General features: G+C 53.0%; 1 protein-coding gene across 1 annotated transcript in view; it reads right to left on the minus strand.

Annotated features, from left to right (window-relative positions):
• Nucleotides 1–20589, minus strand: part of NEURL1B (neuralized E3 ubiquitin protein ligase 1B) — a 44567-nt gene extending 23978 nt beyond the window's left edge. The window contains exon 1 of the mRNA XM_055421829.2: nucleotides 20413–20589. Within this exon, the coding sequence (XP_055277804.1) occupies nucleotides 20413–20443 (31 nt within the window). The 5' untranslated portion in view covers nucleotides 20444–20589. The remainder of the gene's footprint in view (nucleotides 1–20412) is intronic.
• Nucleotides 20590–25598: the final 5009 nt, after the last annotated feature.

A 25598-nucleotide genomic window follows, 5' to 3' on the forward strand; every position in this document is an offset into this window, starting at 1 on the left:
AGTTCCAGGAGGCTCCGGTAGCCCGGGAGGTAGCCAGGAAGGTGATTACCACCCAAGTCTCTGGTGCTCGCTCACAACAGCAGCTGAGAACCATTTTCAAGGCAAAGGCTCACAACTCACAGGCAGCCCCCGGCACACAACGGTCTGCAGAATGGCGACCGTGGGGGATGAGAGCCCACTGCAGGATCACTCTTCCCACACCAGCCCTGGGGTTCACTGTGCTCGGGGGCATCGTGGGGTTCAATTAACATTGAGGTTCTGGGGGTGAGGACAGGAGAAAATGAAGAGGGAAAGACAATGACAGTGCAGGCACACCATGGCGCCCCAGGCCTGAGGGGCGGAGGCCCCAGTCACCGAGGCAGGAATTCCTGCTGGAGACCCTTCTCCAGATACAAGCCACTGACCCACGGAAGACAAATAACAAGGAGAGGCGAGAGTAAATAAGAAAAAATAACCCTCATGGGACTTCAGTCATTCATCCATTCAACAGATGTTTAGCGAGCACCTAGAAAGTGCCAGGTGCCATGTCAGGCACTGGAAATACAGCTGTCACCAAGACTGATAAGGTTCCCACTTGCACGGCTCTGTCATTCCAGTGGGCAAAGAAGGACAACAAGCAAAACATATCTGGTGGGATACAGTCAAAGGAGGGGGCAGAAAGCAGTGTTATGCCAGACAGGAGTTGTCAGGGAGGGCCTCGCTGACGAGTGAGTTTCTTTTTTCTACTTTTTTGGTCATACCTTGCAGCATGTGGGTTCCTAGTTTCCTGACCTGGGATGGGACCCGCGCCCCTGCAATGGAAGTATGGAGTTTTAACCACTGGATCACCATGGAAGTCCTTCTGATGAGTGACTTTTGAGCAGACCTGAAGGTGAAGGTATTTGGGGGAAGAGCATTCCAGGCAGGGGTAACACCACATGCAAAGGCCCTGAGGTGGGAATGTGCTCGTGGGGGTGGAATGGTGTCAGTGTGTTAGGTGTGGAAGGAAATGACAGCAGAGCTGGATTGGTGGGGATGGGGGGGGTGGGGTGGGAAAGAGAGCCTCTGGTTGTGGTTTTTCTTTCACCATTTCACTCTGAGTGAGATGGGACATTATTGGAGATTTAGAGCAATGGCAACCCACTCCAGTGCTCTTGCCTGGAAAATCCCATGGACGGAGGAGCCTGGTAGGCTGTAGTCGGTGGGGTTGCTAGGAGTCGGACACGACTGAGCAACTTCACTTTCAGTTTTCACTTTCATGAATCAGAGAAGGAAATGGCAGCCCACTCCAGTGTTCTTGCCTGGAGAATCCCAGGGACAGGGGAGCCTGGTGGGCTGCTGTCTATGGGGGTCGCACAGGGTCAGACATGACTGAAGCGACTTAGGAACAGCAGCAGAGCAAAGAAATGGTAGGAAAGTTCAGGCTACAGGGTGGAGAGTAGACTGTTGGTGGGGGGCGGGAGGGCGGGGTGGAGTCTGGGCAAGGAAGCTAGGGGCTAGGACAAGGCTGCGGGATTCCTCCAGGGTGGAGATGATGGTGCCTCAAATTTGGGGCGGGGAGCTGTGAGTAAAGGTGGTGAGAAGGGGTCTGATTCTGGATATCTTTTGAAGGTAGTAGAGATCTGGAGGTTTTAGTTTTTCATGAGAGAAATAAAAAACATTCAACACAGTTAGCCCTGTGTGTTTTCCGGCTCTGTGTCACTGAATTCAACCAAGCATGGATTGAAAATATTCAGGGGAAACAGATTCCAGAAAATTCCAAAAATCAAAACTTGAATTTGCTGTGAACCGGAAACTACTTACATAGCATTTGCATTGTATTTACAACTATTTACATAGCATTTACATTGTATTAGGTATTATAAGTAATCTAGAAATGATTTAAAGTATAAGGAAGGATGCGTGTAGGTTATATGCAAATACTACACCATTTTATATAAGTGACTTGGGCATAGGAGTTGGGATATCTGTGGGGGTTCCTGGAACTAATCCTCCTGCCCCCAGGATACTGAGAAATGACCGTATTTGCTTTGGATGTTTAAGCTGTATACAATAAACAGAGCTTAAACTATATTTTAAAAGTAAACAAAATTTTTAAAAAGGCGTCTTGGTTCTACGACAGATACTGGAAGTGGCAAGGAAAGGCTGGGCGATACCAGGCGTGGACCCTGGAAAGCAGGGGCTTGTCTATTTCATCTGTGATTCCAGTGCCCAGCAAAGGCCTGGCACACATCAGGTACTTGATAAATGCCAGCTGCTGCCTTTATTATAGTTAGAGCAGACTTTGGAGAGCATCTCCTTGAATAAGTCCATTTTGCAGATGAAAAAATGGGTCCACAGAGGGAGAAGGAACCCGCCCAATCTCAAGGTCACTAAGGGCCTGGGCAGGAACCCCTTCCTTGGATTCTTCTGGCCAACTACACCCTGACACAGGGAGGCAGAATGTCAGCAGTCACTCCCACCCAACAAGGGTAAGGAGAGCCCTGGGCAGGGTTGGGGGGCGGTGCTGGCCATGCACCGCCTCCCACAGGCCCTGGGCCATCGTGAAAGAGGTCCAGGTTTCTGCAGCTCCCACAGCAGGGCAGCCCTGTGGGCACGTGCTGCCCCTCCCTCCTCCTCCAGAGGGAGGAGAGATTTAGCTTCTCTCCAACTAGTGGGCTGATCTCACCCCAACTCAGAAACTGGGGTGTACCTCAAGCCTGGCCAATCAGATCACTGTAAACTTTTCAGGTAGGGGAGCCCTCTTTTGCTTATAAGCCAGGTTGAGATAGGTTTCTGATACTTGCAAATAAAACTGTTCTGACTGACAGTTACCATGCATTCAATAACCCTGTATGGAATACCAGCTTTGGCCTGGCTACTTGCCTTGCATTTCCTCATTTAATCTTTATAATAACCCTTTGAGATAAGGACGACCATTCACGCCATTATGCAGATGAAGACATGGAGTTTCAGAGAGGTTGAGTTATTTGCCTAAAGTCACACAACTGGCTTAGCTAAAGGCAGAGCTGTGACTGAAGCCACATTTGTGTGACCTCCATTGGCATTTTGACCTATTTTACCATATTTTCTCTGCCCTTTAGGAATCAACTCAGGACAGACAGAATGACTGAGCTGTAGATCCCTGATGTAGAGAGGGAAGCAAGAAGCCACCTATTGATTCCTTGTACCCCTAGGTGGGTCTGCTAAGCACTGGACAGGTATATGAGGGCAGCAGGCAAGATGCTCACTCCATTATTCATGCATCCATCCACCCACCTATCCATCCATCTGTCCATCCATCCATCCAATCATCTTCCATCTACCTATCCATCCATCCATCCTTCCATACATCCATCGTTCATCTTCCTATCCATCCATCCAACCATCCTTCCATCCATCTATCCAAACATCCATCAATGCATTCATCTATCCATTCATTCATCCATCTGTCCATCATCCATCCATCATCCACCCATCTATCCATCTCTTCTGAAGATATATCTGCTGATGTGAAGCACTGAGGGAGCAGAGGTGAGGATACAATCCCGCCCTTGTGGAGATCTGAGTCTTTCCATGGAAGAGAAGACACACAGGTGAATAGACATGAACATTAGGGACCAATAATAACAATAGAGGCCACGTTAGGCATTGGCACTGGGGGGCTATCAGGCCCAGAGAAGATCCCAGATTTAGCCAGGGGCTGGGAGGCAGGGGGTGATGCCCACAGAGCCAGGTGTTAAGGGAGGAGATGAAACACTCCAGGCAGTAGGGGCAGAGGTCAGGCAAGCTGGACCTGGAAGGAAGGTTTAGTCCTATGGAAGGTGTGGCAGAAAGCGTCTGAGGTTAGCCAGCCACTGCTTTGCAGGGGTGAGGGCTGAGGGGTGAGAGTGCAGTCAACGTCATGGGGACCAGATGGGAAGGTCCTGAATGCCCTCCAGGGAGGCTCAGAGTACACAGCACAGGCAGAGGGAGCCACAGACTTCCGGCAGAGCAGGCCAGCACTGTCTGTTAGGGAGGGTCCCTGAGGTAGCAAGGAGGGTGCACACAGCACCAGGCTGTGGGCCATCTGCAGGACCACAAGGATGAGAGCAAGGGCACGCTGAGCAGCAATACCCGCGGGACAAAACTCAAGCGGCTGGGAGAAATACTGCCCTGTGTGAACCGTCAGGAGAGGCTGCCCAGGACGGTAGAGCCCGCGTTCTCCACGCCCGTGCGGCCTTGTGCCAGCCACCCAACTCTGGATGGCAGCGTCCTCCAGTGCCCAAGAGACCGGACTCTCTCCAAGGTCCCGGCGGCTGGCAGACTCTCCAGGAAGCATTAAATAGGACCACAGATCAAAAGCACTAAAGACCACAGGCCACCCTTATTTGACTATTCTTATCTCAGATCCCATCATTATTGTTTTTCTGACCTTATCTCCTCATCAGAGAGTTTCTTTATGAAACTGGCTTGGGAACCTTGAGTAGATGTTCCTTCAGAGTGGCCTGGCCATTTCAATGGATGCTGGAGTCAGGAGAAATACTGCCTTGTTACTGTAAGGGGAAGTTTCCTGCTAAACCAGCTATATGTTAGGATAAAAGGCAGCCAAGTAACCAGGGAAATTTACATATTTGTTTAATTTTGATTATATCATCCAGCTTCCTTCAGGGAATGAGGGATAAACACTGTTTTTCCCCCCTTCTCTGAGGCCAGAGTCCTGATGGGAGATAAAGAAAACCAGAGTGAAAAAGTCTGTAAGAGGATGTGTTATTTACTCAAACTGAAACTGCTTAAAATAAAAGACCAACATGAAGCAATCTTTAAATCGTACACCCGCATCAGCTTAGGGGAAGCAACTTCTCCATGAAACAGAAAACTGTGGCATGGACCCTAGGGGCCTCGGAGAACATCCCAGTCCGGGGCTGTCAACAGAAAAGCTGCACTTTATTATTTAAATTACAGCAGTAAACACTACAGCCATACTAGAGAAAGTCTGGGAAGAAGGAGAAAACTCCCCCCGTCTCCCCACACTCACCTTAACTCATAATACACTTCCCATCGTCCCTGACTGGCCCTCATCCACAGATGCACCACTGGCTCTGCCCCCACTATGTGCCACGTCTGGAGCTGGACGTGTTTGCTGTCGTGGTGGTGGTGGTGTTGGTTTAGTCGCTAAGTCGTGTCCTACTCTTTGCGACCCCGTGGAAGGTAGCCTCCCAGGCTCCTCTGTCCATGGGATTCTCCAGGCAAGAATACTGGAGTGGGTTTCCATTTCTTTCTCCAGGGGATCTTTCAGACCCAGGGACTGGACACACGTCTCCTGCATTGGCTGGTGGATTCTTTACCACTGAGCCGCCTGGGAAACGTTTTGATAACATAGTGTTGGTGGTTGAGTCGCTAAGTCGTGTCCGACTCTTGCGACCCTGTGGATTGTAGCCCACCAGGCTCCTCTGTCCATGGGATTCTCCAGGCAAGAATACTGAAGTGGGTTGCCATTTCCTTCTCCAGGGGGTCTTCCTGACCCAGGGATGGAATCTGGTCTCCTGCATTGCAGGAAAATTCTTTACCAACTGAGCTACAAGGGAAACCTTTCGATAACATGGTTGTAGTTAATTCTCAAAACAAATCTTCACCTACAGGATTCTCATCTGCATTTTCCAGGAGAAAACACTTCCTGCAGATCTAAGGAGCAGCACTGAGATATGAACCCAGCTCGCTCTGACCCCAAACCAGAGCTCTTCCCTCTTGCCTGACTTTCTTCCATTTGTAGTATGGAAGTACTAAGCATGAAGTAGTACTGAGTACCCTTTCTAATTTCCTTTCAATCAGAGAACACATTTAATTCTGCTTTCTGCCTTTTCTAACTCAACATTACATAAAAAGCATTTTCCCCACATGGCTCCCAAGCATTCACCGTGCTGTTTCATGGCTGCAGAATATTCCACTGAGAGCCAAAAGGCCCCCCACTGTTCCCCTCCTGGGGATCACTTCAGCTGTTCCCCCAAATGGCTGAGTCTGTGAGCACAGAGTTTCCCGACTGCTGGCACCAGGACCAGATTCAGATGGACTCCATTCTCATTGGTGAGAAAACCTTCTGCCAGGAAGGGGCCCCAGCCTACGCCAGGGACCAGACCTTTCCCCCCAAGCAAGGCTGAGTCCCCACTGGTCTCATGGGGGTGCTGCCTCTGGCCGGTGAGCCCCCTTGTTCTCTGGCCGGGAACTGGGTCCTGGGACTCCAAGAACAAGGCAGGGGGAGGAGACTTCTCTGTGGTGGGAACCAAGGGGAGATCTCTGCACTCAGTCCCTTCCTACGGGTAGGAGGGAGGGCACCGTCCTGGCCCACCCCTCAGAATTAACCAAAGGCTGCTCCAGCCTGCCAAGAACAGAGGGGCGGGGCTTTCCAGCATCTAGTCATGAAAGCAATGCCCCAACTCAAAAATGTGCAAGCAGAGGTCTTCCCTGGTGTCTAGTGGTTGAGACTCTGCACTTCACAGCAGGGCTCGCAGCTTCGATGCCCGGTTGGGGGAAGTTTTGCACGCCATGGGGTATGGCCAATAAAAAAACCCAAAAACTGTACGAACAGAGGTGTGGGGGGAAGAGGACAAGTGGCTGTGGGCAGTTAAGGAGAAAGGGGCTCTGTTTGGGAAAAACAAGTGTTGGCACTGCCAACCTTGGGCGAGCTGTTGCGGAAGGCAGGGGGACAGCAGAGCCGTTCCGTGAGCCGGTCCTTCAGGGGTGGCTCTGCAGTTTACTCACGTGTGCTTTAGAGCAGCCTTCATGGGCTCTGGGTTTGAGCCCCTGCTTTGCTGCTCACTAGCCTGAGGGGCCTTTGGCAAGTCACCACCTGTTGATAGTGTGTGAACACAGACCCCCACCCCCCAGGCTGCAGGGAGGGGCGGTGAAAGCACAGAAAGCTCCCAGCGGGGGTCCCAGCGCATCATGGATGCGCACTGAACATTCATTCCCTCCCTCATGGGCAACAGCGGGGTCCAACCCTTGGGTAAGCCCCTCAAGCCATCTCTTCCACACGTTTATCTCCTAAATCTCAGTTTGAGAGGCGGTTAAAAAGAGCACAGGCTTGGTGTCAGACAGACATAGGTTCAAATTCTGATTTTTGTCATTTTGCAGCTGTGTGATCTTGAGGTACATGCTTAACTTCTCCAGGCCCCCCAGCCAGACCTAGAAAACTGGTAAGAGTCACCTCCACCCTGCATGATTGCTGTGAGTCAGACATGGTGTGTGGCACATACTAGCTGTTCAGTTAACACTGGCTTCCTCCCTTTAGCTACCTTTTGTCGTTCCTTTACGGAGAAAAGGTTTACTCCTGGGTCGGAGATGGCTGTCTGTGGGTCTGGAAAATACATCCTGCAACGTTTCTCCCTTGGAGGGCTGGAAACCTTGGCCAGGAAAGGCCTCTTGAAAACCCCAGGGTCACTTGCCCTGTGTCCAAGGACAGAGGCCTATTTTTAAGCCAACCCAGCAGCATCCCAAATGTGCGCTCTGCCACCCTCTGAATGATGCCGCTCATCGCCCCAACCCAGCCTTTCCTTTGATCTAAAAGGAGTCCAAGGAGATGGCATTTACCGCCAGGAAGATGGCAGGAAGCACAGCTCTGGCTTCTCTGGATGCCGAGCTGACGGCCTCCAGCGTCAGCATTCAGCAGATGGCATTCTGGCTGAGATTTTCAGCAGATTCCACTCCACCGGGAAGGGGAATTGCCAACCCTGAGGACAGTCTATCCTGCCCCCTCCCTCTCATCAGGGGATTTAACTAGCCTTTTACCGAGCCCCACGTACACGCCCATAGGGCCTTTGTGTGTAGAGCTGACAGTCTCACAACCCTTCAGCGGGAGACTGTACTGCCCTCACTTTCCAGACGAGGAAACCAAGGCAGCAGAGCTGGGCAGTGCAGGACGGGCCCTTCCCCACCCCGCCCCTCTCCAAGATGGCTGGGGCCTTGCTAAGGGTGACGAAAGCTGTACCAGCCTCTCTCCCCCGGAACATACCCACACTCCACTCACACAATTTGATGGACAATGTCTGGGGCTTCCTGAGCCCATACACATCTGACCTCAGACGGTGGACCTTCAGTAAGAAGTCTCTGGTTCAAGTGACAGTGGGAGGACACACACACACACATGCACACACTCTAAAGAGGAAAAGGCAAGGCTGGCATTGGCAGACTTTCTGTCACCCAAAGCAGGGCAGGGATGTCGGTCTCCTTCGGCAACAGGTTACCTTTCCTATTGGTGGGTTTGAAAGTGGTTAGAAAGAAAACAGCCGCGCCTCCCTCACCTCTGCCAAAAAGAGCAGCAACATGCACCCAGGAGACAGACGCCAGCCTAATGGGACTTTGTTCTCTGTTCAGAGGCCTGGTCGGCCGGCACTCAGGGTGGAAAGGGGCCAGCCCACACTGGAAACCGCCACCCGGCTCCTCCCCACTCCTGTTCTTCGCAAACAGAGTCCAGTCGGTGCAGGGCAGTGGCCTGACACTCCTGTCAACAGCTGCGAGGAGGCCCGGGAGGGGGGCTGGCGGTCACGCAGCACTGCTCGTTGGGAGAAAAGGCTGCTCCTTCCGGGTCTAAGTGGCAGCCCTCTTGGTTCAAGTGGGCTCTGATGCACTGAGTTCCCAGGGGGTGAGGTCATCCCCACCCCCAAGTCTGTTCAGCAGAGTTGGGATTCCCAAGCTGGCTCTGACCCTCTTCTGGGCCCCTCAGTTGAGGTCTCTTCTTGATAAAGGGGCCCGGGAAACGCCAACTTCAGAAGCACTGGCTCTTAGGGTCAGGGCCCCCTGCTGTGGAGGATGGTGGGGCGATGCACCCTCATTCTTTCTCGAGGGCATCACTTCCTCCTGCATCTGACATTTACAAAGCGTCTGCTCCAGGCCGGGGCTGCGCTGGCGGCAGGCTCACACGCATTGGCTCACACGCAGAGCCGAGACCAGCGTGCTCTGGACACAGACACCATGACTTCGTGAGGGGGTCAGCACCGAGGGCTGCAGCCAAGCTTCTCAGAGGGGACACTCTGGGGGGGTGACAAAGGACGGGGAACTGTGTTTCAGGCTGAGGGAACAGTACAGAAAAAGGCCTGGAGGAGAGAACAAGCTGAGTGCACTTGGGGAAGGGCAGGGAACAGAGCATAGAAGGCTGAGGGGAGGGTGGAGAGGGAGTCAAGGGCTCTATCACAAAGGGTCTTAAAGGCTGAGCAGAGGAGGTTAAGGTCCTCAAGAAGATTGGGGGCCACCGAAGGGTTGGAAGCAAAGGAAGGAATCCCTGAGGATACATCTCTCTGAAGAATAAGATTCAAGTCCTGGGTCTTCCCATAGATACTGTCCTTTCCTCTCTTCCCTGCCTATCAGAATGACCTGGCAAGCGGGAACGGGAAAACCAGGCCAGGTTTCAAACACTGCTTCCAACGGCTGGCACAGTCCTGCCCTCGGCACCTGCTTCTCCTCCAGGCAGCTTCTGGCAGCCGCCTGCTGATAAGCCAGCTGATTGGCCAGCATGCTCCTTCTCTTCGCCCTGAGGGCAGCCACTCCCTCAGCCTGGGTGGGGCCCAGAAGCCTGACCACTCCTAGCCTCAGCCCTAGGCGGGAACCTGCAGGGACCCGGTCCCAACTTGGAAACAACAGATCCACTGGCCCTACTTGTCAGGATCAAATACAGCTGGAAACTCTCCTAGAACGTCACTGCTCTGGCTCCTGGAGCTGAGGAAATGCTCTTCATAAGCATCAGGGCGGGGTAGCGTTTGCTGGCCCTGAAGGGTGGGAGCCTACCCCTGCAGCACTCCCAGTGTATACCAAGGCCTCACCCTGCCAGGTGGCTTCCTCAAGAGGAAACTGAGGCCCAGAGAGGCAGGCATCCCGGCCAGAGGCCACCCAGACTGCAAGGGCAGTGACTGTCTTTGAATCTGGTCCTGTCTGACCCTGGAGGTGACACCCTTCCTGCATTATGCCTCATTCCTCCCCAAGGTTTCTCACTTGCCCCTGAACTGCAGGAAAAACAAAATTGGGTATGTATAAGAGACAAAGGTGGAGTGCGGCCCGGCTTGGTCTTGGGGTGGGTGGGGGGGCAAGGGTGGTGTTACTTGTCATCAGTCAGCCTGTTTTGAGCAACTCAAAGGTCAGGAGATGGCAGAACTTGGGATTGAACAATCAGCAGCATCTAAAAAAAGAAAGCAGATTATAGCAGGGGGATGGAGCCCCAGTGCCTAATGGCCCTGAGGTCAGAAAAGGGGGCTGGAGGTGGGCATGATCAGAGGGAGACATCCCAGGGGCCATGTAGAGCCCAGGGCTGGTCCTCTGCACTCCAGATTTCCTGTGATCCTCCTGACAGCGCTGAAGGAGATGACTGCTACCAAACCTACTGCCACTGAGGAAGGAAGGCTCGGAGAGGCTGGGAGAGCGGCCCCAAGGCCACACGGCCAGGAAGTGGTGAAGTTAGCGTCAGAACACATACCCGCCGGGCGCCCATGGCTAGGAAGAAGACACTATGGGTGCTTTGGGCAAAGGGCAGACGTTATCCCTACAGGGAAGGAACAGCACAATGCCTGGGTCCTCAGCTAAGGTCAAGTCCTCCCCTGCCATGTTTGGCTCTGAGGCCCACAGAGAAGTGCCTCAAGGGTGCCCCTTCCACTCTTCTTCTTTCTCCAAAGATCCAGGTTTCTCTTTCCTCTCCCCCCAGATCTGTCAGGCTGGCCTTTCTTCAAATACCTGAGGCCTCAAGAGAGTTGGTAAGTATGGACTGAGGATGCCTGCAGGGAGTCTGCATGGGCTTCTGCCCTCTGACCCAAGGAGTAAAGGATAAATGTTGGAAACGCACACTCAGGAGTCCTGATAAGAATCTCCATTTCATACATCCTCAGCTCTGATGATCCTAGAGTTGCTGACTCCCTGGGGCCTCTCTACATCCCTACGAACCTATTTCTCAGATGAGAACATTAGGCCCAGATGGGGAGGGGTTGACCCAGGGTCATGGTGCCAGCAAACAGCTGGGTCAGGCTTTGACTCAGATTTGAATCCAAAGCTCTTGACACCATGTGGAATCGCCTCCCTAGCCAGCCAGGGAGACTTTTGGACTCGTCACAGGGCCTTGAGTGCAACCCGGCACTATTGGGTCCTTTGCTCCTCTCTGCTTCATCAGCTTCAGGAGCACAGATTCCTCGCCTTCAATGAACTTGAAGTCCACTTATGGAGTCCCCATCTTATATTGGCCCAGACTTCTCATGGAGTCTCCTATTTATTCCTCATCAAAATCCCATGAGGGAGGCACCATCATTCTCCCCATCCTAAAGATGGGAAAGCAAGGTTCAGAGATGAGGAGTGATTTGCCCAGGGTCACACAGCTTAGATATAGAACTGAGATTTGAACACAAGACTGCCTCCAAAACCAGTGCTCTTTCTATCACCTGTCTTAGGGATTCCAGCCAAAGACCCCATCTGCAATCTCTCTGTGACCCTTTGTAAGGCTCTGGGCCTCAGTGTTCTGATCGGTCAGATGGGAGGTGGGACGTGGTGATTCCAAGCATTCCTGGGAACAGAGTCCTTGAGAGACCTGTCTGCAGGGATGAAGGTCCACGCCATCCCCAGAGATGGGGAAATTCCACTGTCCCGTGTTCTGCCCTTGAAGCGCCCAGAGTCTTAAGGGGAAGGGCATGTCTTCTGAGGGTAAGGTCCTGCCCCTGTGGGGTGGAAAGTTACCAAGCAAACCTGGCTTGGAGACCCAGGGCACGCAGGTGCCCACCTATCCCATAAATCCATCATCCTTGGGGAAAAGGAAAGAAACGCATGTCTGTGGGACATAATTAAGGTATAAACAATGCGCAATGTCAAGGACGCAAACAGAACACACAGGTGAATGGCTGTAGGCACTCTGCCAACTGCCAGTCTGCCCCGGCCCTCCCACTCCACCCATACCCCGATGGCTCACTCATGAAGGAGCTTTCTCCCCTCTGTCCAGCATGAGACGAGAGGCTGCCCTGAGTCCCCGGAAAAAGGAGAATGAAAGGGAAGGGATGAGAGTGAGCTGGGACTGACACCCAAGAATGGCTGCTACTCAGACGCACCTGCTGTAAGCGTGGGAAAGTGCTGAGGCTGGGAGGCCACGGGGGGAGGCACAGACCTAGAAGAGGGCAGGTTGTTCATCTTTCTGTGCCTCAGCTTCCTGAGCCATAAAATGGGCCTAAAACCTCCCAATATGCAGAATTGGCAGGGATATAAGCGACAGATTATGAAGGGCCCTCCACGCGTTCAGCAGATGAGCACGGGGGAGCACTTCCTATAAGACCCCAGGGTCAAAAGGTACCTTCGCAGAGAATTTCCCAGACCCATCTGATGCTCCAGTTGTGTCTGCCATGTCCATGTCAAGTCACAATCGGGCTTAACACCAGTGCCACTCCAGCAAAGGACACTTCCTCCCCTGCCCTCATTCTACTTCCAGATAGCCTCCACAGTTAGAAAGTACTTCCTTTGACTGGGCTGAAATCTCACTGATGTCCACACGTGTCTGGTCATCTCTATGTTTGGTCCATAGTGCCCTTCCCTCTCAAGTCTGCTCCCCTGCCACACGTAGGATGTGAGACAGACAACTACAGGAGTTGATGAACAACTACAAAGAAAACTGCCAGGCAAATGTAAACTTTCAGTTCCAACACTATGAAGGCTTCCAGGGCAAATGTGACATGCCCCCAACCTGACCCCGTCCCGACCTGGCAGTCATCCATCCATCCCTTCCTTCTAGTCGGAATCATGTTGGACTACTTGAGCTGTGTGCCCTCAGGCAAGTCACTTTCCCACTCTGTTCTCTCAACAGCTGTATGGGACTAAAAAGAGTAGCTGTCTCACAGGGCTTGTCCTGAGGGCTAAATGCAGGTGCCTGCTGAGAACAGCGTCTGGCACAGACTGGCTGAGTGATACAAGCTAGCGGTTACTCTTCTTTTGTGTGTGTCTTCCTTGGGGGTGTCGGGCTCAGCAGGGAGCAGGGCCTTGCTGGCCCAGTGACTGCACAATCATAACAGGTGTCCCCCTGAGCATTCACTATCTGTCAGACACTTTGCAGGCCTGAGACGTAACATCATTATCTCCTTTCTGCAGAAAAGGGAATTGAAGCAAAGAGAGGTCAAGGCGTTTGTCTGGATAATAAGACTCAGACCCAGGGATGGGGGCACCCAGCCCACGCTGCCACTAGCTCTGCTAATAATGACCGCACAGCATGGGGACAGGATTCTCCTGGCCTGCAGGAAAGCCTGGGTGCAGGGTGACGAAGTGCCCTCGCTCAGGCCCCATGCCCTTGCTGAGGGACTGGTAGGGGCTGCCTGTGGCTCTGAGTGAGATGGGGCTGCGAGCCCCATCAGTGGGAATGATGTGGGTGGCAGTGACACCTGTCAGTGGGGCTGGGGGTGACCGAGCACAGGCCAGCTTTTATCAGGCAGATGGGGCAGGAGGAAGGGGTGTGGAGCTCCAGTTCACCCCTTCTCCTCCAGAGCAAGATTCCCAGAGGCCACCTCCACCTTAAGAGTTAGAGTCTCCAGGCCTGGGGTGAGGCGGGTGGGGCTGGAGGATGGAGCTTTTCTATAGGCAGTTTCACTCTGGCTGCCAGGGACAGAGGTGCTTCACCTCCCCACGACACAGAAAGTAAGAAGGTGCACCTGCGGGAAGGACAGCCTGTGGGGAGGGGGGTTCAGGAGCTCAGGATGAGGACAAGGGGCCCCGGGGGCAGTGTCCCACAGAGATGGGGAAGGGGCTTTGGGGTCAGGCAGGCCTGGGATCAAATCTGCTCTGCTACCTCCTTGCCACCTAAGCTGTGGCAGTTCTCATGATCCTTCTGAACTCAGTGTCCTCATCTGTGAAGTGGGAGCCAGCTTCCGGGAGACGCATCCTGATGGTTTAAAGGGGATGAAACAGAGAAAGGGCCTGGCACGGGGCAGGCATGCTGCAGTGCTGACCGCTTGGCTATGCCCCCCAGGCGGGTGCTCACAACCGACAGCACGTTGGCCCCCTCCTCTCCCCTCTCTGCTTTAAGCTCCTGCCACACACCCAGCCTCTGGGCTTCTATTTTCAGCCCTTACAGAGCACCGCCAGGTACAGACAACTCTTTGGTCCAAAAGCGGAGAGAGCAGACTCTTTTTGTCCATGGAGAAGATTAAACAGCCTGTTCTGAGCAGCCTTTGTGGCCCAGCCTCGCAGACACAGAGCTTCATCCCAGTGGGCAGTGTGGCGTCTGAGAGGCTGAGTCTCCTGATTGCAGGCCAGAAACCCCTCCTCCTCTGAGCTGTTCTCCACCCGCCACTCTGACTTCACACTGCCACGCCCACTGGCACTGGGACCCCCAGAATGCTGCATCTGCCCCTCCACACACCCTGTTCTCCTTCCCCTGGGCCTTTGCACATCTAATCCTCTGCCTTGAGCAGCCTTTCCCATTCCCTTGGGGCTAACTTCTCTGCTTTCTGGTCTCAGCTGGACAACACCTCCTCCAGGAAGCCTTCCCTGCTTCTCCTCCCAACCCCTGGGCTCCCCTCCCCAACTTCTTATAACTGCCCTGTCCTTGTTAAGTCTCTCCCACTAGACCTGGTGGTCTGGGGGGCCAATGCAAACTGCAAAATGCAACCTGCCACACAGATTCTTCTCATCAGAAATGAGATGTCTTGGACAGGGCTCAAGGAACCTTGGGGAACTGCTGTCGGTGCTATGAAAGGGAGGCCTCCCAATCCAGCCCTTTGGCTCTAGGCTTGTGGTCACCTGGGGCAGGGTTTTCAAGGCAGGAAGTGAAGGGCACTTGTCAGTCAGCCCCCTCTAGGGACCCCAGGAGCGGGCCTGAGGGCTCTCCTTTCCACGGAGGCAACAATAACCATGACAGCAGCCGCCCTGGACATTATGCTAAAGCCTCCATGCTGTTTAACGCTCACCCCCGCCCAGTGTGGGGGAGCTGTGCACCCCCACTTCAACTGAGGAAACTGAGGCTCAGAAGGAAGTCCTTGCCCACCATCACTGCCCGAGGAAATGGTCACGCTGAGATGGACTCAGGCAGTCTGACGACGAGATGTGTCTGGACCAGGACACCAGACCGCCCACTGCTGTCGGCCACTGAACACGCTCGTCACAGCGCTTAACCGCTGCCACCCCCAGAGAGAAATGCATTTGACACTGTAACACGCAACACACACACGCACACTGGAAGCAAAAGTTTCTGAAAAAAGAATACTTCCTACCTGAACACGCTCGATACCTTACTGTTTATCCTAGTCTGTGTCACTAAAGGACTTCCCTGGTGGCTCAGCGGCAATGAATCTGCTGGCAAATGCAGGAGACCCTGGGTTTGATCCCTGGATTGGGGAGATCCCCTGGAGAAGGGAATGGCGACCCACTCCAGCATTCTTGCCTGGAGAATCCCATGGACAGAGGAGCCTGGTGGGCTACAGTCCGTGGGGTCGCAAAGAGTGCGACACGACTGAGCGACTAACACTGTCATTCTCATGTCATTAAAGGTTTTCTAAAAGCTGGTCTCACATGATCCACAGTAGACAGACCACTTGATCTGGTGGCCAGGCCTTGTTGAGGTGTCAGCCCCTCCCTCTCTGAGGCACAGGGTAACAGTACCTCGTGCTCTGCAGTGATATAACCAGCCAGGTGGCTGTTTTACTAGAGCATTCCATCCTTCTTCCACCAGTGGCCAGTTCCAGGGGGAGGGGGGCTGCCAGTGGCTGTCCATTCATTCATGACTGAGCCCCAGGGCTGGTACACAAGATGTGCCCAACAGATGTCAGATAAATGAACAAGATGCACACTCAGGAAAATGCAGAGCAGAGCACACCCCAGGGTCACCCCAGCCTGGGTGCCCAGCCCTTAAGCAGAGATCAGGGTGGCTTTAGGGCAACTGAGCCACAGAAGACCCTGAAGGCAGACAGAAAAAGAAGACATTTGAGTGGGGGGAGGCAGAAATTCAGTGGGACTTTCCTTCAGATGTCGCCTCCTCCAGGAAGCCTTCCTTACCCCCATCACCTCAGGGCTCCCTCCTTTCCTGCCAGGGGAGACAGAGAGGAAAGGAGAAGAAGTGGGATCAGAAAGAGGGTAAAAACAGAGGTAGGCCTTAGTTCCTTTTGGCTCCCGATTCTCCACGGCAACTTCTCCACATGTCCTATGCACTGGACAGCCCGTCCCTCTTTCTCACTTCCACGGATGGGTAAGACTGCTGCTCCACTCTACCCTGCCGCGGCCCCCAGCATTCTCGCGGGCCATCACCAAGGAGCCTTGACTGGTCAGGATCCCTAACCATGTGCTGACAGCCTGGCAGGCTTCAGGGCTGTCGGAGGAACCACTGCCACTTCGAGAGGCTTAGGCTCAGGCCTCAGATGGAGGGCTACAAAAGTGGTTCTTCAAGACCTGTGGAAGGGAGGCAGACAGGGCCAGACAAGCAGGCAGGCCCAACCGAACTTCATACTGTGACTGGGTAAGGGAGAAGGAGAGGTGCAGAGGGAGAGGGACAGCCCTGGTTGGGTCATCCGTGCAGCCACCGTGATGGCTGCAGGGAGAAAGGCTGCTGTCCTCCTAGGGCTGAGACAGTCCAGGTCTAGGGAGAAGAGTGGCTGCTGGGCCCTCGGAACATTGGTCCCCGGAGCATTGGTCCCCTCTGCCAGAGCACAGAAGACCCAGGAGGCCTAACATCCACATGGCTCTGGATCCAGGTCAAATAAAGACAGAGGCTGGGCAGGGAGGGCCCCACAGTGGCCCTGGAGCAGCAGGTGCTTCTGCAGATTGATCGTCTGGGTTAGGAAGACTGGATCTCCCCCTTATACTGGTGTGCCTTTATCCTTTATGTCTCCAATCCTCCATCTGCCTCCCTGTAAGATGGCGATAAATATAGACCCTCTAAAGGGTGTTAGGAGGATCTGAAATAGGTGATGTGGGTAAAGCCCCAGACTCAGGGCACAGAGCAGGTTGAGCACGCTTCCCATACTCTGGAGCTTCAGGACACCGCTCACTGATGTAACACTAGAGAGGGCTGTTGACTTGGTCAAGCATGGACTGGCTTAATGATTAAACCCAACCAGCACTTTGAATTCAGCCTTTTCTCCAACCAGAACTACCAGTGAGCCCCAGGGGTGCATGGAGGGTGGGACTGAAATGGGCTGGTGGGAGAAGGCGGAGAGTACCTCCCCCTCTGTCCCTCCCTGTGGAATCCTGCTCTCCCTACCCCTGCCCTGTGTACATTTTTCATTTTTTTTTCCTTTGCAAAACCCAGATTAAGGCTAAAGGAGTACAGAAAAAAAGAAAAAAAGGTCACGTGGTGGCATTAAAAGAGAGGCCTGGGTCTGCTAAGCCCAGCTTTGCGACTGCCTAACTGTGTGAGTTGGGGCTCAGTCTCCTCATCTGTGAAATGGATGAGAATGACAACGTATTTTGCAGGACTGAACTGAAACTAGAAAGGGAATGGGTAATGCACACAGTAAGAGCATAGCGAACATGAGTTCCCATGCCGACCTTAATGTTTGTTTATAGGGCATTGCAAGGGGCCACCAAGGTGCTGCCCCTCAGTCAATCACAAAAGACATTCCTTTTGGGGGGGCATTTCCTTATCACAGCAGGTGTACTCTGGGCACTCAATAAATGGTATCTGAACCATCGGTTGGGAGGCTACTGCATATCATGGGAAGACTGCAGGACTTTGGAGCTAAATAAACCTGGATTTCAATCCTGGTTCTGCCAATTGGATAAGCCATGTGAAGGGGAATGAGTCATTTTGCCTCTCTGAGTCTTGGTTTCCTTATCTGTAAGATGGAGATGATAATGCCCACTTTACAGGGCTGATGCGAGAACTCAGTTCATTCATTCAGTCAACAAATATTTACTGAACATCTATTATGTCCTACCCACTGCTGCAGATGCTGAATATATGGCAGTGAACAAAATGGGCAAAATCCTCCCGGGGGAGACAGACAATAAACAGCTAACTACACAGACCATGCAGCACGTGGAAAAACTCAAAGCAGGGGGAGGGAGTGGGGAGTGCTGGGGGCAGGGGCAATGACAAGAGCTGCCTGGAGCAGACACCATGTGGAGGTCTGGGGGAAGAATGTTCCAGGCAGAGGGATCAGCAAGTGCAGGAGCTTTAAGGAGAAGTGTGCTTGGCATGTAAATAAAGCCACATATGCAGGAAGCCTGGCATGGAATCCAGGTGCTCAGCAAATGCCAGCTCTCTATTTCAAGTCCCATAGAAGGAACCCCACGTGTGTGTCCTTTTCCTGAGAATGAAAGCGCAAGGATTTCTACAGGGCAATGCTGAGCCAAGGGCTCTTTCCGCCTAAGATGCAGGCAACATGTGAGCTCCACCACCAGCTTTGAGGCTCCACTGAGCCCGGCTCTGCGCTGGGCAACCAAGGATATAAGATGATCAAGACGTGGACTCTGTCCTCAGGTAGCCCCAAGGAGAGTCATGGAGGTGGGTGATGACAAAGCAAAGTGGTCCAATTAACATGCAGAGACAAGAAGGTATTGAGGTGGCAGAGTAAAGGATGGGATTGGGTGTGGGTGGTCAGGGAAGGCTTCCTGGAGGAGGTGACAACTGAGCTGGGTTTTGAAAGACAGACTAAACAGTGAAAGGATATTCTGGGTGTGGAGAGCATCAGGTACTGAGCACAGAGGTGTAAAAATGGCACAGCGTGTGTGAGAAACTAAGTACGGGCAGGTCAGAAAACAATAAATGGTTCTTCGTGTTCTTGGCACCTGCAGCCTGATGCGGCGCAGGAATTCTAGTTTTAAATGCAGTGCAGGCTTCAGTCCCAGTGGAGTCTGAATTTTTCACGCTTAGCTACTGCTGCGAGTAACCAACCTTAACCCCAGGTTCCCAGCCCCGGGGTGACCCAGTCCACAGAGAAAGGGCTGAGTGGGATGGAGACTTCATAAATATCCAGCTATATTTAGCTTGCCCAGCAGGCGTCTGTCCCTTCATCTACCCCAAAGCCGACCCACAGGTGGCAGAATGGCTTTTTTTACTAGAAGAGCATAAATGTTTCTTAATTAAGAAATCCCACAAAGGGGGCTCGTATCTTTGTGGCTGGGAGGACATATGCTGTTCTATTTGCCAACATCCCTGGACACCTCCAAACTGGGTGGGTGGGTTCCCTCCATCCCCATGAAGGCCATAGCCCTGGCCATAGGGGGCGTGGCCACACTCAGGTAAGAAGACCTGGATTCGTATCCCACCTCTGTCACTGACTAGCTGGTGACCCTCTGCTGGCAACTTCACCTCCCTGAGAATTGAATTCTGTGTGCATTGGCCTGAAAGCTACCCAGGGGCTTATAAGCAGAAGGAGAGGCTCCTCTTCTATAAGCCAGCTTTGGGAATGCAGGACTCAGCACCATGCATTTCAGTCCCACCCAGAGGAAGAAACAATTGTTTTTTATATATAATTATTTTTTGATATAGCTCTAGAGCAGAGATGGGGTGATACCTTCCTTTCCTCGTAAAACCTCACATCTGTGACCCTCACCTTCTGCCCAGGATGCTACAAATGCCCAGCCTTAAGGCAGAATAAAGACTTATTCTAAAGATTTGGGGGCAGGGATAAAGGTAGGCAGACACAGATCCCAATATCAACGCGCCCCCCCAACACTAGCAACATGACCTTGGGTGTGTCATTTCCCCTCCACAGGGCCTCAGTTTCTTCAGTATAAAACTGGGATACACACCTTTACCGCGAAGCTTCTTTGCATGCTGGTCACTGAGCCTCCAAGCCTCTGAACAGCGCTGATCTCTTCCTACAGTTACCTGGTATTTTCTAGCAAAGCTTTCTCTAGCCCACGCCTACCTCTTTCCAGCTCTGAATGCCCCTACTGTGGCCCTGAAAATTCTGGGGTTGTATTAATTAGGGGGCGATGCGCTCAGCGGCGGCGACTGAGAGGGGTCTAGAGAGCCCCCAGCTGAGCGGACACCAGAGGGGGGCGCAGCCGGGGTGCGCGTGGGAACGTGGCCAAACCAAGCAGCATGTGCCGCGGGGGCGCTGAGCGGCTGGTAACTGAGGTACCCCTGCGAGCACCCCCCGCCCCCCACTCTCAGCCGCTGCAGTCTCGGCACAACCGGCGGCTTCTGGCCGTCGGAAGCTCTGAGAAGCCCGGCTCCATTCACGCCCTGGAGCGCCCCGGGCTCCTTCATCAGCGCCCTCGGGCTGGAACAAAGGCAACGCGGGGAGCGCAGCATCGCCCCAACGGCCCCTTCGCGCATCTAGCCAAAGCCGGGAGAAGGAGCACGGGGGTCCCCAAGGTAACCAGGACGCGGTATCCGCCCTCCCGGAGCGCAAAGCCCAGCCGCTCCGCGCGCGCTAAGCCGGGAGCCGGGAGGCACTGGAGACTCTAGCCCACTGCGCCCGCCGAGAGCGCTAAGGGGAGCGGGGGGTGGGGTGGCTCTCCGGAAGTCACCCAGAGGGTCCCCCGAGGAGACGAGAAATCCAGCGCCTGCCTCCCGGGCAGGGCTTCCCGGCGTACCTGGAAGGGTCCTGTGCACCGTGTTGCCCATCGCTGCGTCGGGGCGCGGCGTTGGCGGTGGCGCCGGCGCCCTCGGGACGCAGGGAGGCTAATTACGTGCCGGGCCGGGGAGCCGGGCCGGGGTCTGGCTCCGGGGCATCGCGGCTGCACCGGCGAGCCGGCGGGCTGCAGCTGGGGCGGGTGCGGAGAGGGAAGCGGCGGCAGCAGGAGGAGGCGGAGCCACAGGCCCGGGCCCGCCGGCTCCGCCCCCGCCTCCCGCCGCCTCCAACCACGCCGGGAGGGGCGGGGCCGCGGCCGCCGCATCTTTTGAAAGTTTGCTCCGGGAGGCGGGAGAGGAACCGCCGAGCATCCCGCTCTCGCCGCTCCCGCGCCCGGGTTAGGAAGGCGCGCAGGGCAGTTGGGTGCCCTTGAGGGTGTCAGGCTCGTCAGCCAGCTGGCCTTTCAGTCATTAATTCCAACATTTTGAGAAGGCTTAATGTATGCCAGGCTCTGGGCCACAGGGGGCCAACCCCGCGCCGGCAGAGCTTCTGTGCGGGGGTGGGGGCGTGGGAAGGGTCCGGAAGGAAAACACCCAGCGCAAGGTCACCTTGGACAGTGTGAAAAGCGTAAAAACAGTTCGAGCAGGGTGACGAGTAGGGGTGGGGTCTTGCACCCACAAGCGGGAGAAACCTAGGCAGTGTCCAAAGATTGGGAGGAGAGAGCCTCTGAATCATTAATTAAAATATGTATTGAGCACATCCTAGGTGCCATGCTCTGTGCTGGGCGCTGCAGATACAGACAGTGCCTGCGAGTAGTAAAGACAGCAATAACAAGCAATTAGGATCAGATAATACAACGATCAAAGCCAAGACGGAAATAAAGCAAGACTGAGGGGGTGACTCTGTAGGGCTGAGGAAGAACCTCGGAGCAGGCCAGCTCCATCTGAGGAACAGCAGAGAATCAGCATGGGAAGAGCTGGGGACAGCGTCTCTGGCAGAGAGAGTAACAGGCATTCCTCATTCATTCACCCCACCTCTCTAGTCGGGGAACTCAGATCACACTCAGTAGGGCATGAAGCCTGCTAGCCCCTGTCCTCACAGGACAGGGCTCCATTTTTCAGATAAAAACATGAGGCTTGGGAGGTGCAATGACTTGCCCAAGAAAACCTAATTTCAACCCAGTTTTTTTCCGACTCTGTTTTCCATGCTTTTGTTTCCCTTGTGACTTTATGAAATATGTTATTACCCCCACTTCTCAGACAGGCAGATTGAGCCTCAGAGAGTGGAGAACATGTGCCTCAAATTTCCGAGTAAAGCTGACTGGAGCTGTGTGAATGAAAGGTGGGTGTCTGGGAGAGACATCTCCCTTGCACCAAGTTCAGTTTCTCTGGTGCCTTCTGTCTGGAGTGCCTGGTCCATCCCAAAGGGTTTTTGTTCTTCAAGGTCAGGTTAAAGCCTCCATCTCTGGGAAGACATCTCTATTCCCCACCACCCCTGATTTATCACACATGCTTGAACATAAGGTTGCCTTGTGTCTGAGCCGCTGATTTCTCATATTATGGATGCTCTGTCAGTCTTTTTTTTTTTTTTTAAACATGAGGTCCTGTTTGGGAAGGGTACATTAGTTTCATATACTCTCAGTCCATGTGAGTTTGGGATGCATATAGAGGTCTGTATTATTATAAAAGGAGTCTAGAAAAGTTTATTCATATAAAACAGTGCAATGCAAACAGTATTTTGTGACTACAAGTGTCCCAAAGGGAAGGTCACAAAGGGAGGGTGTTGTCAACGGGCCTTTTAAAGGTCATTTTCAGAGCACTCAAATAAGTGGCAGTGTTGTGCAAATCAAAAATGCCTGCCTGCAAACGAAGCCCCAACTGTCCAAATGCTCTGCAGATGGTACCTGCAGAGGGAGCAGTGTCCCGTGGTCACCTGACGTGTGGGTCCGAAAGAGCCGTGTTTAACTTCTTGGTCCCTGTGGTTAAGGTGTGCTCTGGAAAACCAAAAAGTCTTCCCCCTGCCCTCCCACCAGATGATGGTGACACTGATGTCAAAGTCACGTGCAAAGAATGTGAACCAGTTTCTTGAAATTTAGACTGGACAAAAGCATTCTTTCCATATTAATATTTTATGTAAAGATGATTTAAAATATTTATCTCTCAATAAGGTCTTCCCTGGTGGTTCAGTGGCAAAGAATTTGCCTGCCAGACAGGAGACATGGGTTTGATCCCTGGGTCAGGAAGATCTCCTGGAAGAGGAAATGGCAAGTCATTCCAGTATTCTTGCCTGGAGAATCCCGTGGACAGAGGAGCCTGGTGCGCTACAGTCCACGGGGTCGCAAAAGAGTCAGGCATGACTGAGCGACTAAGCAACGACAATCTCTCAATAAAGAAATAAATATTACAAACAGATTTCTGACTATCTCACCTCCACCGCTGAAGGTTTATATTGTTCACCTTTACTGTGCATCTTTTGTTGGGAGAATAGATTGCCCTTAGCCTTTACTTGGGTCACCAAATAGTCACGCGTATATGGTAGTTGCTCACCTCCTCTGAGGTCCCTCTGTGCTTTGTCTTTTCTGTTAATGACATCTTCAGGGCAAGTGGTTGTACCTGTTACCCTCCCATCCTCTCTAGTGGCAGATGAGAAGCGTCCTGTGGGCAGGACCCGGGACATATTCACTTATGAATCCCCAGTGCCCACAGGAAGAGTAGCATACACAGTTGAACAAACTGACTGCAGACAGGCATTGCTGTGAAGTGGGAGAGGAAAGGAAAGAAAGATGGAAGCAGGGAGGGAGGAAGGGATGGAAGAAGGAAGGGTAGAAAAGAGTTGTGAAGGAATGAGGTTTGGTTGATAGCAGCCCTGGACTGGGGTGTGATCAATAGTGATATGTGCGGGGAGAAACAAAATAGGGATGCATCAACAGAGGTATAGTCTGTGGAACAAAGGAGGAGCTTGCTGTTCTAGCGCATGATTAGACCTTTCTGGGAGAAGTTGCTTTGGTTACAGGCACCACACTTGAGAAGGAAGACAAAGCTGCTTCACAAAGGTGGGTCAGGCGGCTTTGGGGGAGAGGGAGATCCCAGTCACCCAGGAGGTGTGTAAACCGAAGCAGGGGGTGCGGAGCATCCTTGGGCTAGGACAGCAGCCTCTAGTCATAACCTCTCCTGGCCTTGACTTTCACACAGCCCCCTCCCCCTTAGCCACATCCAGAATCGAAGAGACAGTACTACCCTCCCTCGGCACCAGGACCCATGCTTGGGTTGCAGGGGCCCCTGGGTGGGGCTGCTTCTCCTGATTGTGTAGTGTTGGCACAGCCTCCCACAGCAGTGGGTAGCGGGAGGGCCTTGGCTGTGCTCCCTGGCATTGCTTCTTCTGGGCATGTCCTCGCAGATCCTGCCCCAGGCAAAGCAGGCAGTCAGGTGCACTGAGCTGGTGGGATTTTTGTCCACTGTAGACTCCTGGATAAAAGACCTCTTCTTTCAGGGAACCCAAGGGCCTTTGCACAGGCTCCTCCTTGCAGCTCAAGAACACTCAAACCACAAAGCTTGGTTTTCAAATGGTTGCAGGAAACCTCTACTTTTCAGCAAACCCTTATCATCAAACCCTCGATTTCCAAACCCAGTGGTCTTCACCCACAAAAGCAATATTTTTTTCAGCTCCTGGTTACTAAGTGCCAACCACGCAGTGGACATCAGGCTGGACCCTCTGAGTGCTCCTCCTCACAGCCTAGCATTAACGTAATTCCTGTCTGACAGGAGAGGAAACTGAAGCGCAGTGCGAGGAAGGAACTGCCGAATTCACCCCGCCAGGAGGAGCAAAACTCAGAGGCTTCCAACTCTCTGCTTATACAGAGGAGGAAACTGCCCTCGGAACAACAAAGCCACTCGTCCAGTGTGGCACAGTGGTGAGCAGAGGTCCCGTGTGTCTCGAGTGCTAACTCCCATACCTTCATTCACACCATGCTGCCCTTAAAGAGCGAATCACGTTTGTGAGCCACTGAATCTGGCCACAGTTTATGCAGCAGCCGAGACCAAAAGAAAAAGAAGCCCTGGCACGTGGCTTTTTCTTGTCCTGTTCTCTTGCTGGTGAGTACTTGGTGCCAGCATCATTTCCAAAGGGGAGCTCATCACTCATACACAGGAGGGCTAAATGGACAGAACCTTCCTCCAGAGTCTCCCTGAAGACACACCGACAGCATTCAGATGGATGAGTCCCATATTGGCCATCTGAAAAGACCACGCACTGACATTTTCCTGAAATTCAATGGAGGCCGCTCTGCCACGGACTGGGGCCATGCATGTCCTGGACTCAGCTTTCTCATAACATACAGACAGAGCTTAGATGCTCTGAGACACACGGTCATGATGGCCATGGAATGGAAGCCTGAGGCAGGGGCTGAATTTAAATCAATTTATGATCCCAGTAACTTGCATTCACTGTGCAATTACAATGCTAATCATGATGCAGTAATAGCTAATAACATTCATTGAGTGTGGTATGCTGTTTTAACTCCTTCAGATGCTTTAAGCTCACAATGACCCTAGGAGGTAGTGTTATTAGTGAGCCCATTTTATAGATGGAGAAACCAAATCCTTGAGACTCTAGGTAGCTTGCTCTAGCCACACAGGCAGAGAACAATCTGACTGAACATGTTAGGTGCTGACTTATTTAATCCTGACGATAACCCGATGAGTGAGAAAAGGAGTTAAAGGTTAAGAAGCTGTTTTGTATTTGTTGCTTTTTAAAATCTTCACCTCTTCCAGCAGGGTTTGGGGCCCTTATCATATCCATTCTATAAGGTATGATGGGAGGCTCAGAGAGGTGCAGAAACTTGTCCAAACCACACAGCCAAGACGGGAGGACCTGGACAGGAACCCAGCCTGCTCTGATCTCAGAGTCTGTGTGTCTCTCCTGCTGACCCCTCAGGTGGCTGAGAGTTTGCAAAGTGCCCAGCCTGGAGTAACCTGAGGGCTGGCCTGTGCTGCCCCACCCCCGGGGGCCCAGTGCGCAGCTTGCCCCGGCCTGTGAGAGCCCACTCTCTGCTGCTTCCCTCCCAGAGCTGTAGAGACCCCACCAGGCGGACCTGGGATTTTTAAAGAAAAATTGGAATAATGAATGTGGAAAGGGCCAAATCCTAGCTACGCTACTTACTTACTTACCTTGAATCTTGTTGGCTGTGTGTCTCTGTACAGTTACTTAGCC

This window comes from Moschus berezovskii, chromosome 18 (assembly GCF_049115385.1).
Source record: "Moschus berezovskii isolate FMDL1 chromosome 18, NW_MosBer_1.0, whole genome shotgun sequence".
NCBI classification, from domain to species: domain Eukaryota; kingdom Metazoa; phylum Chordata; class Mammalia; order Artiodactyla; family Moschidae; genus Moschus; species Moschus berezovskii.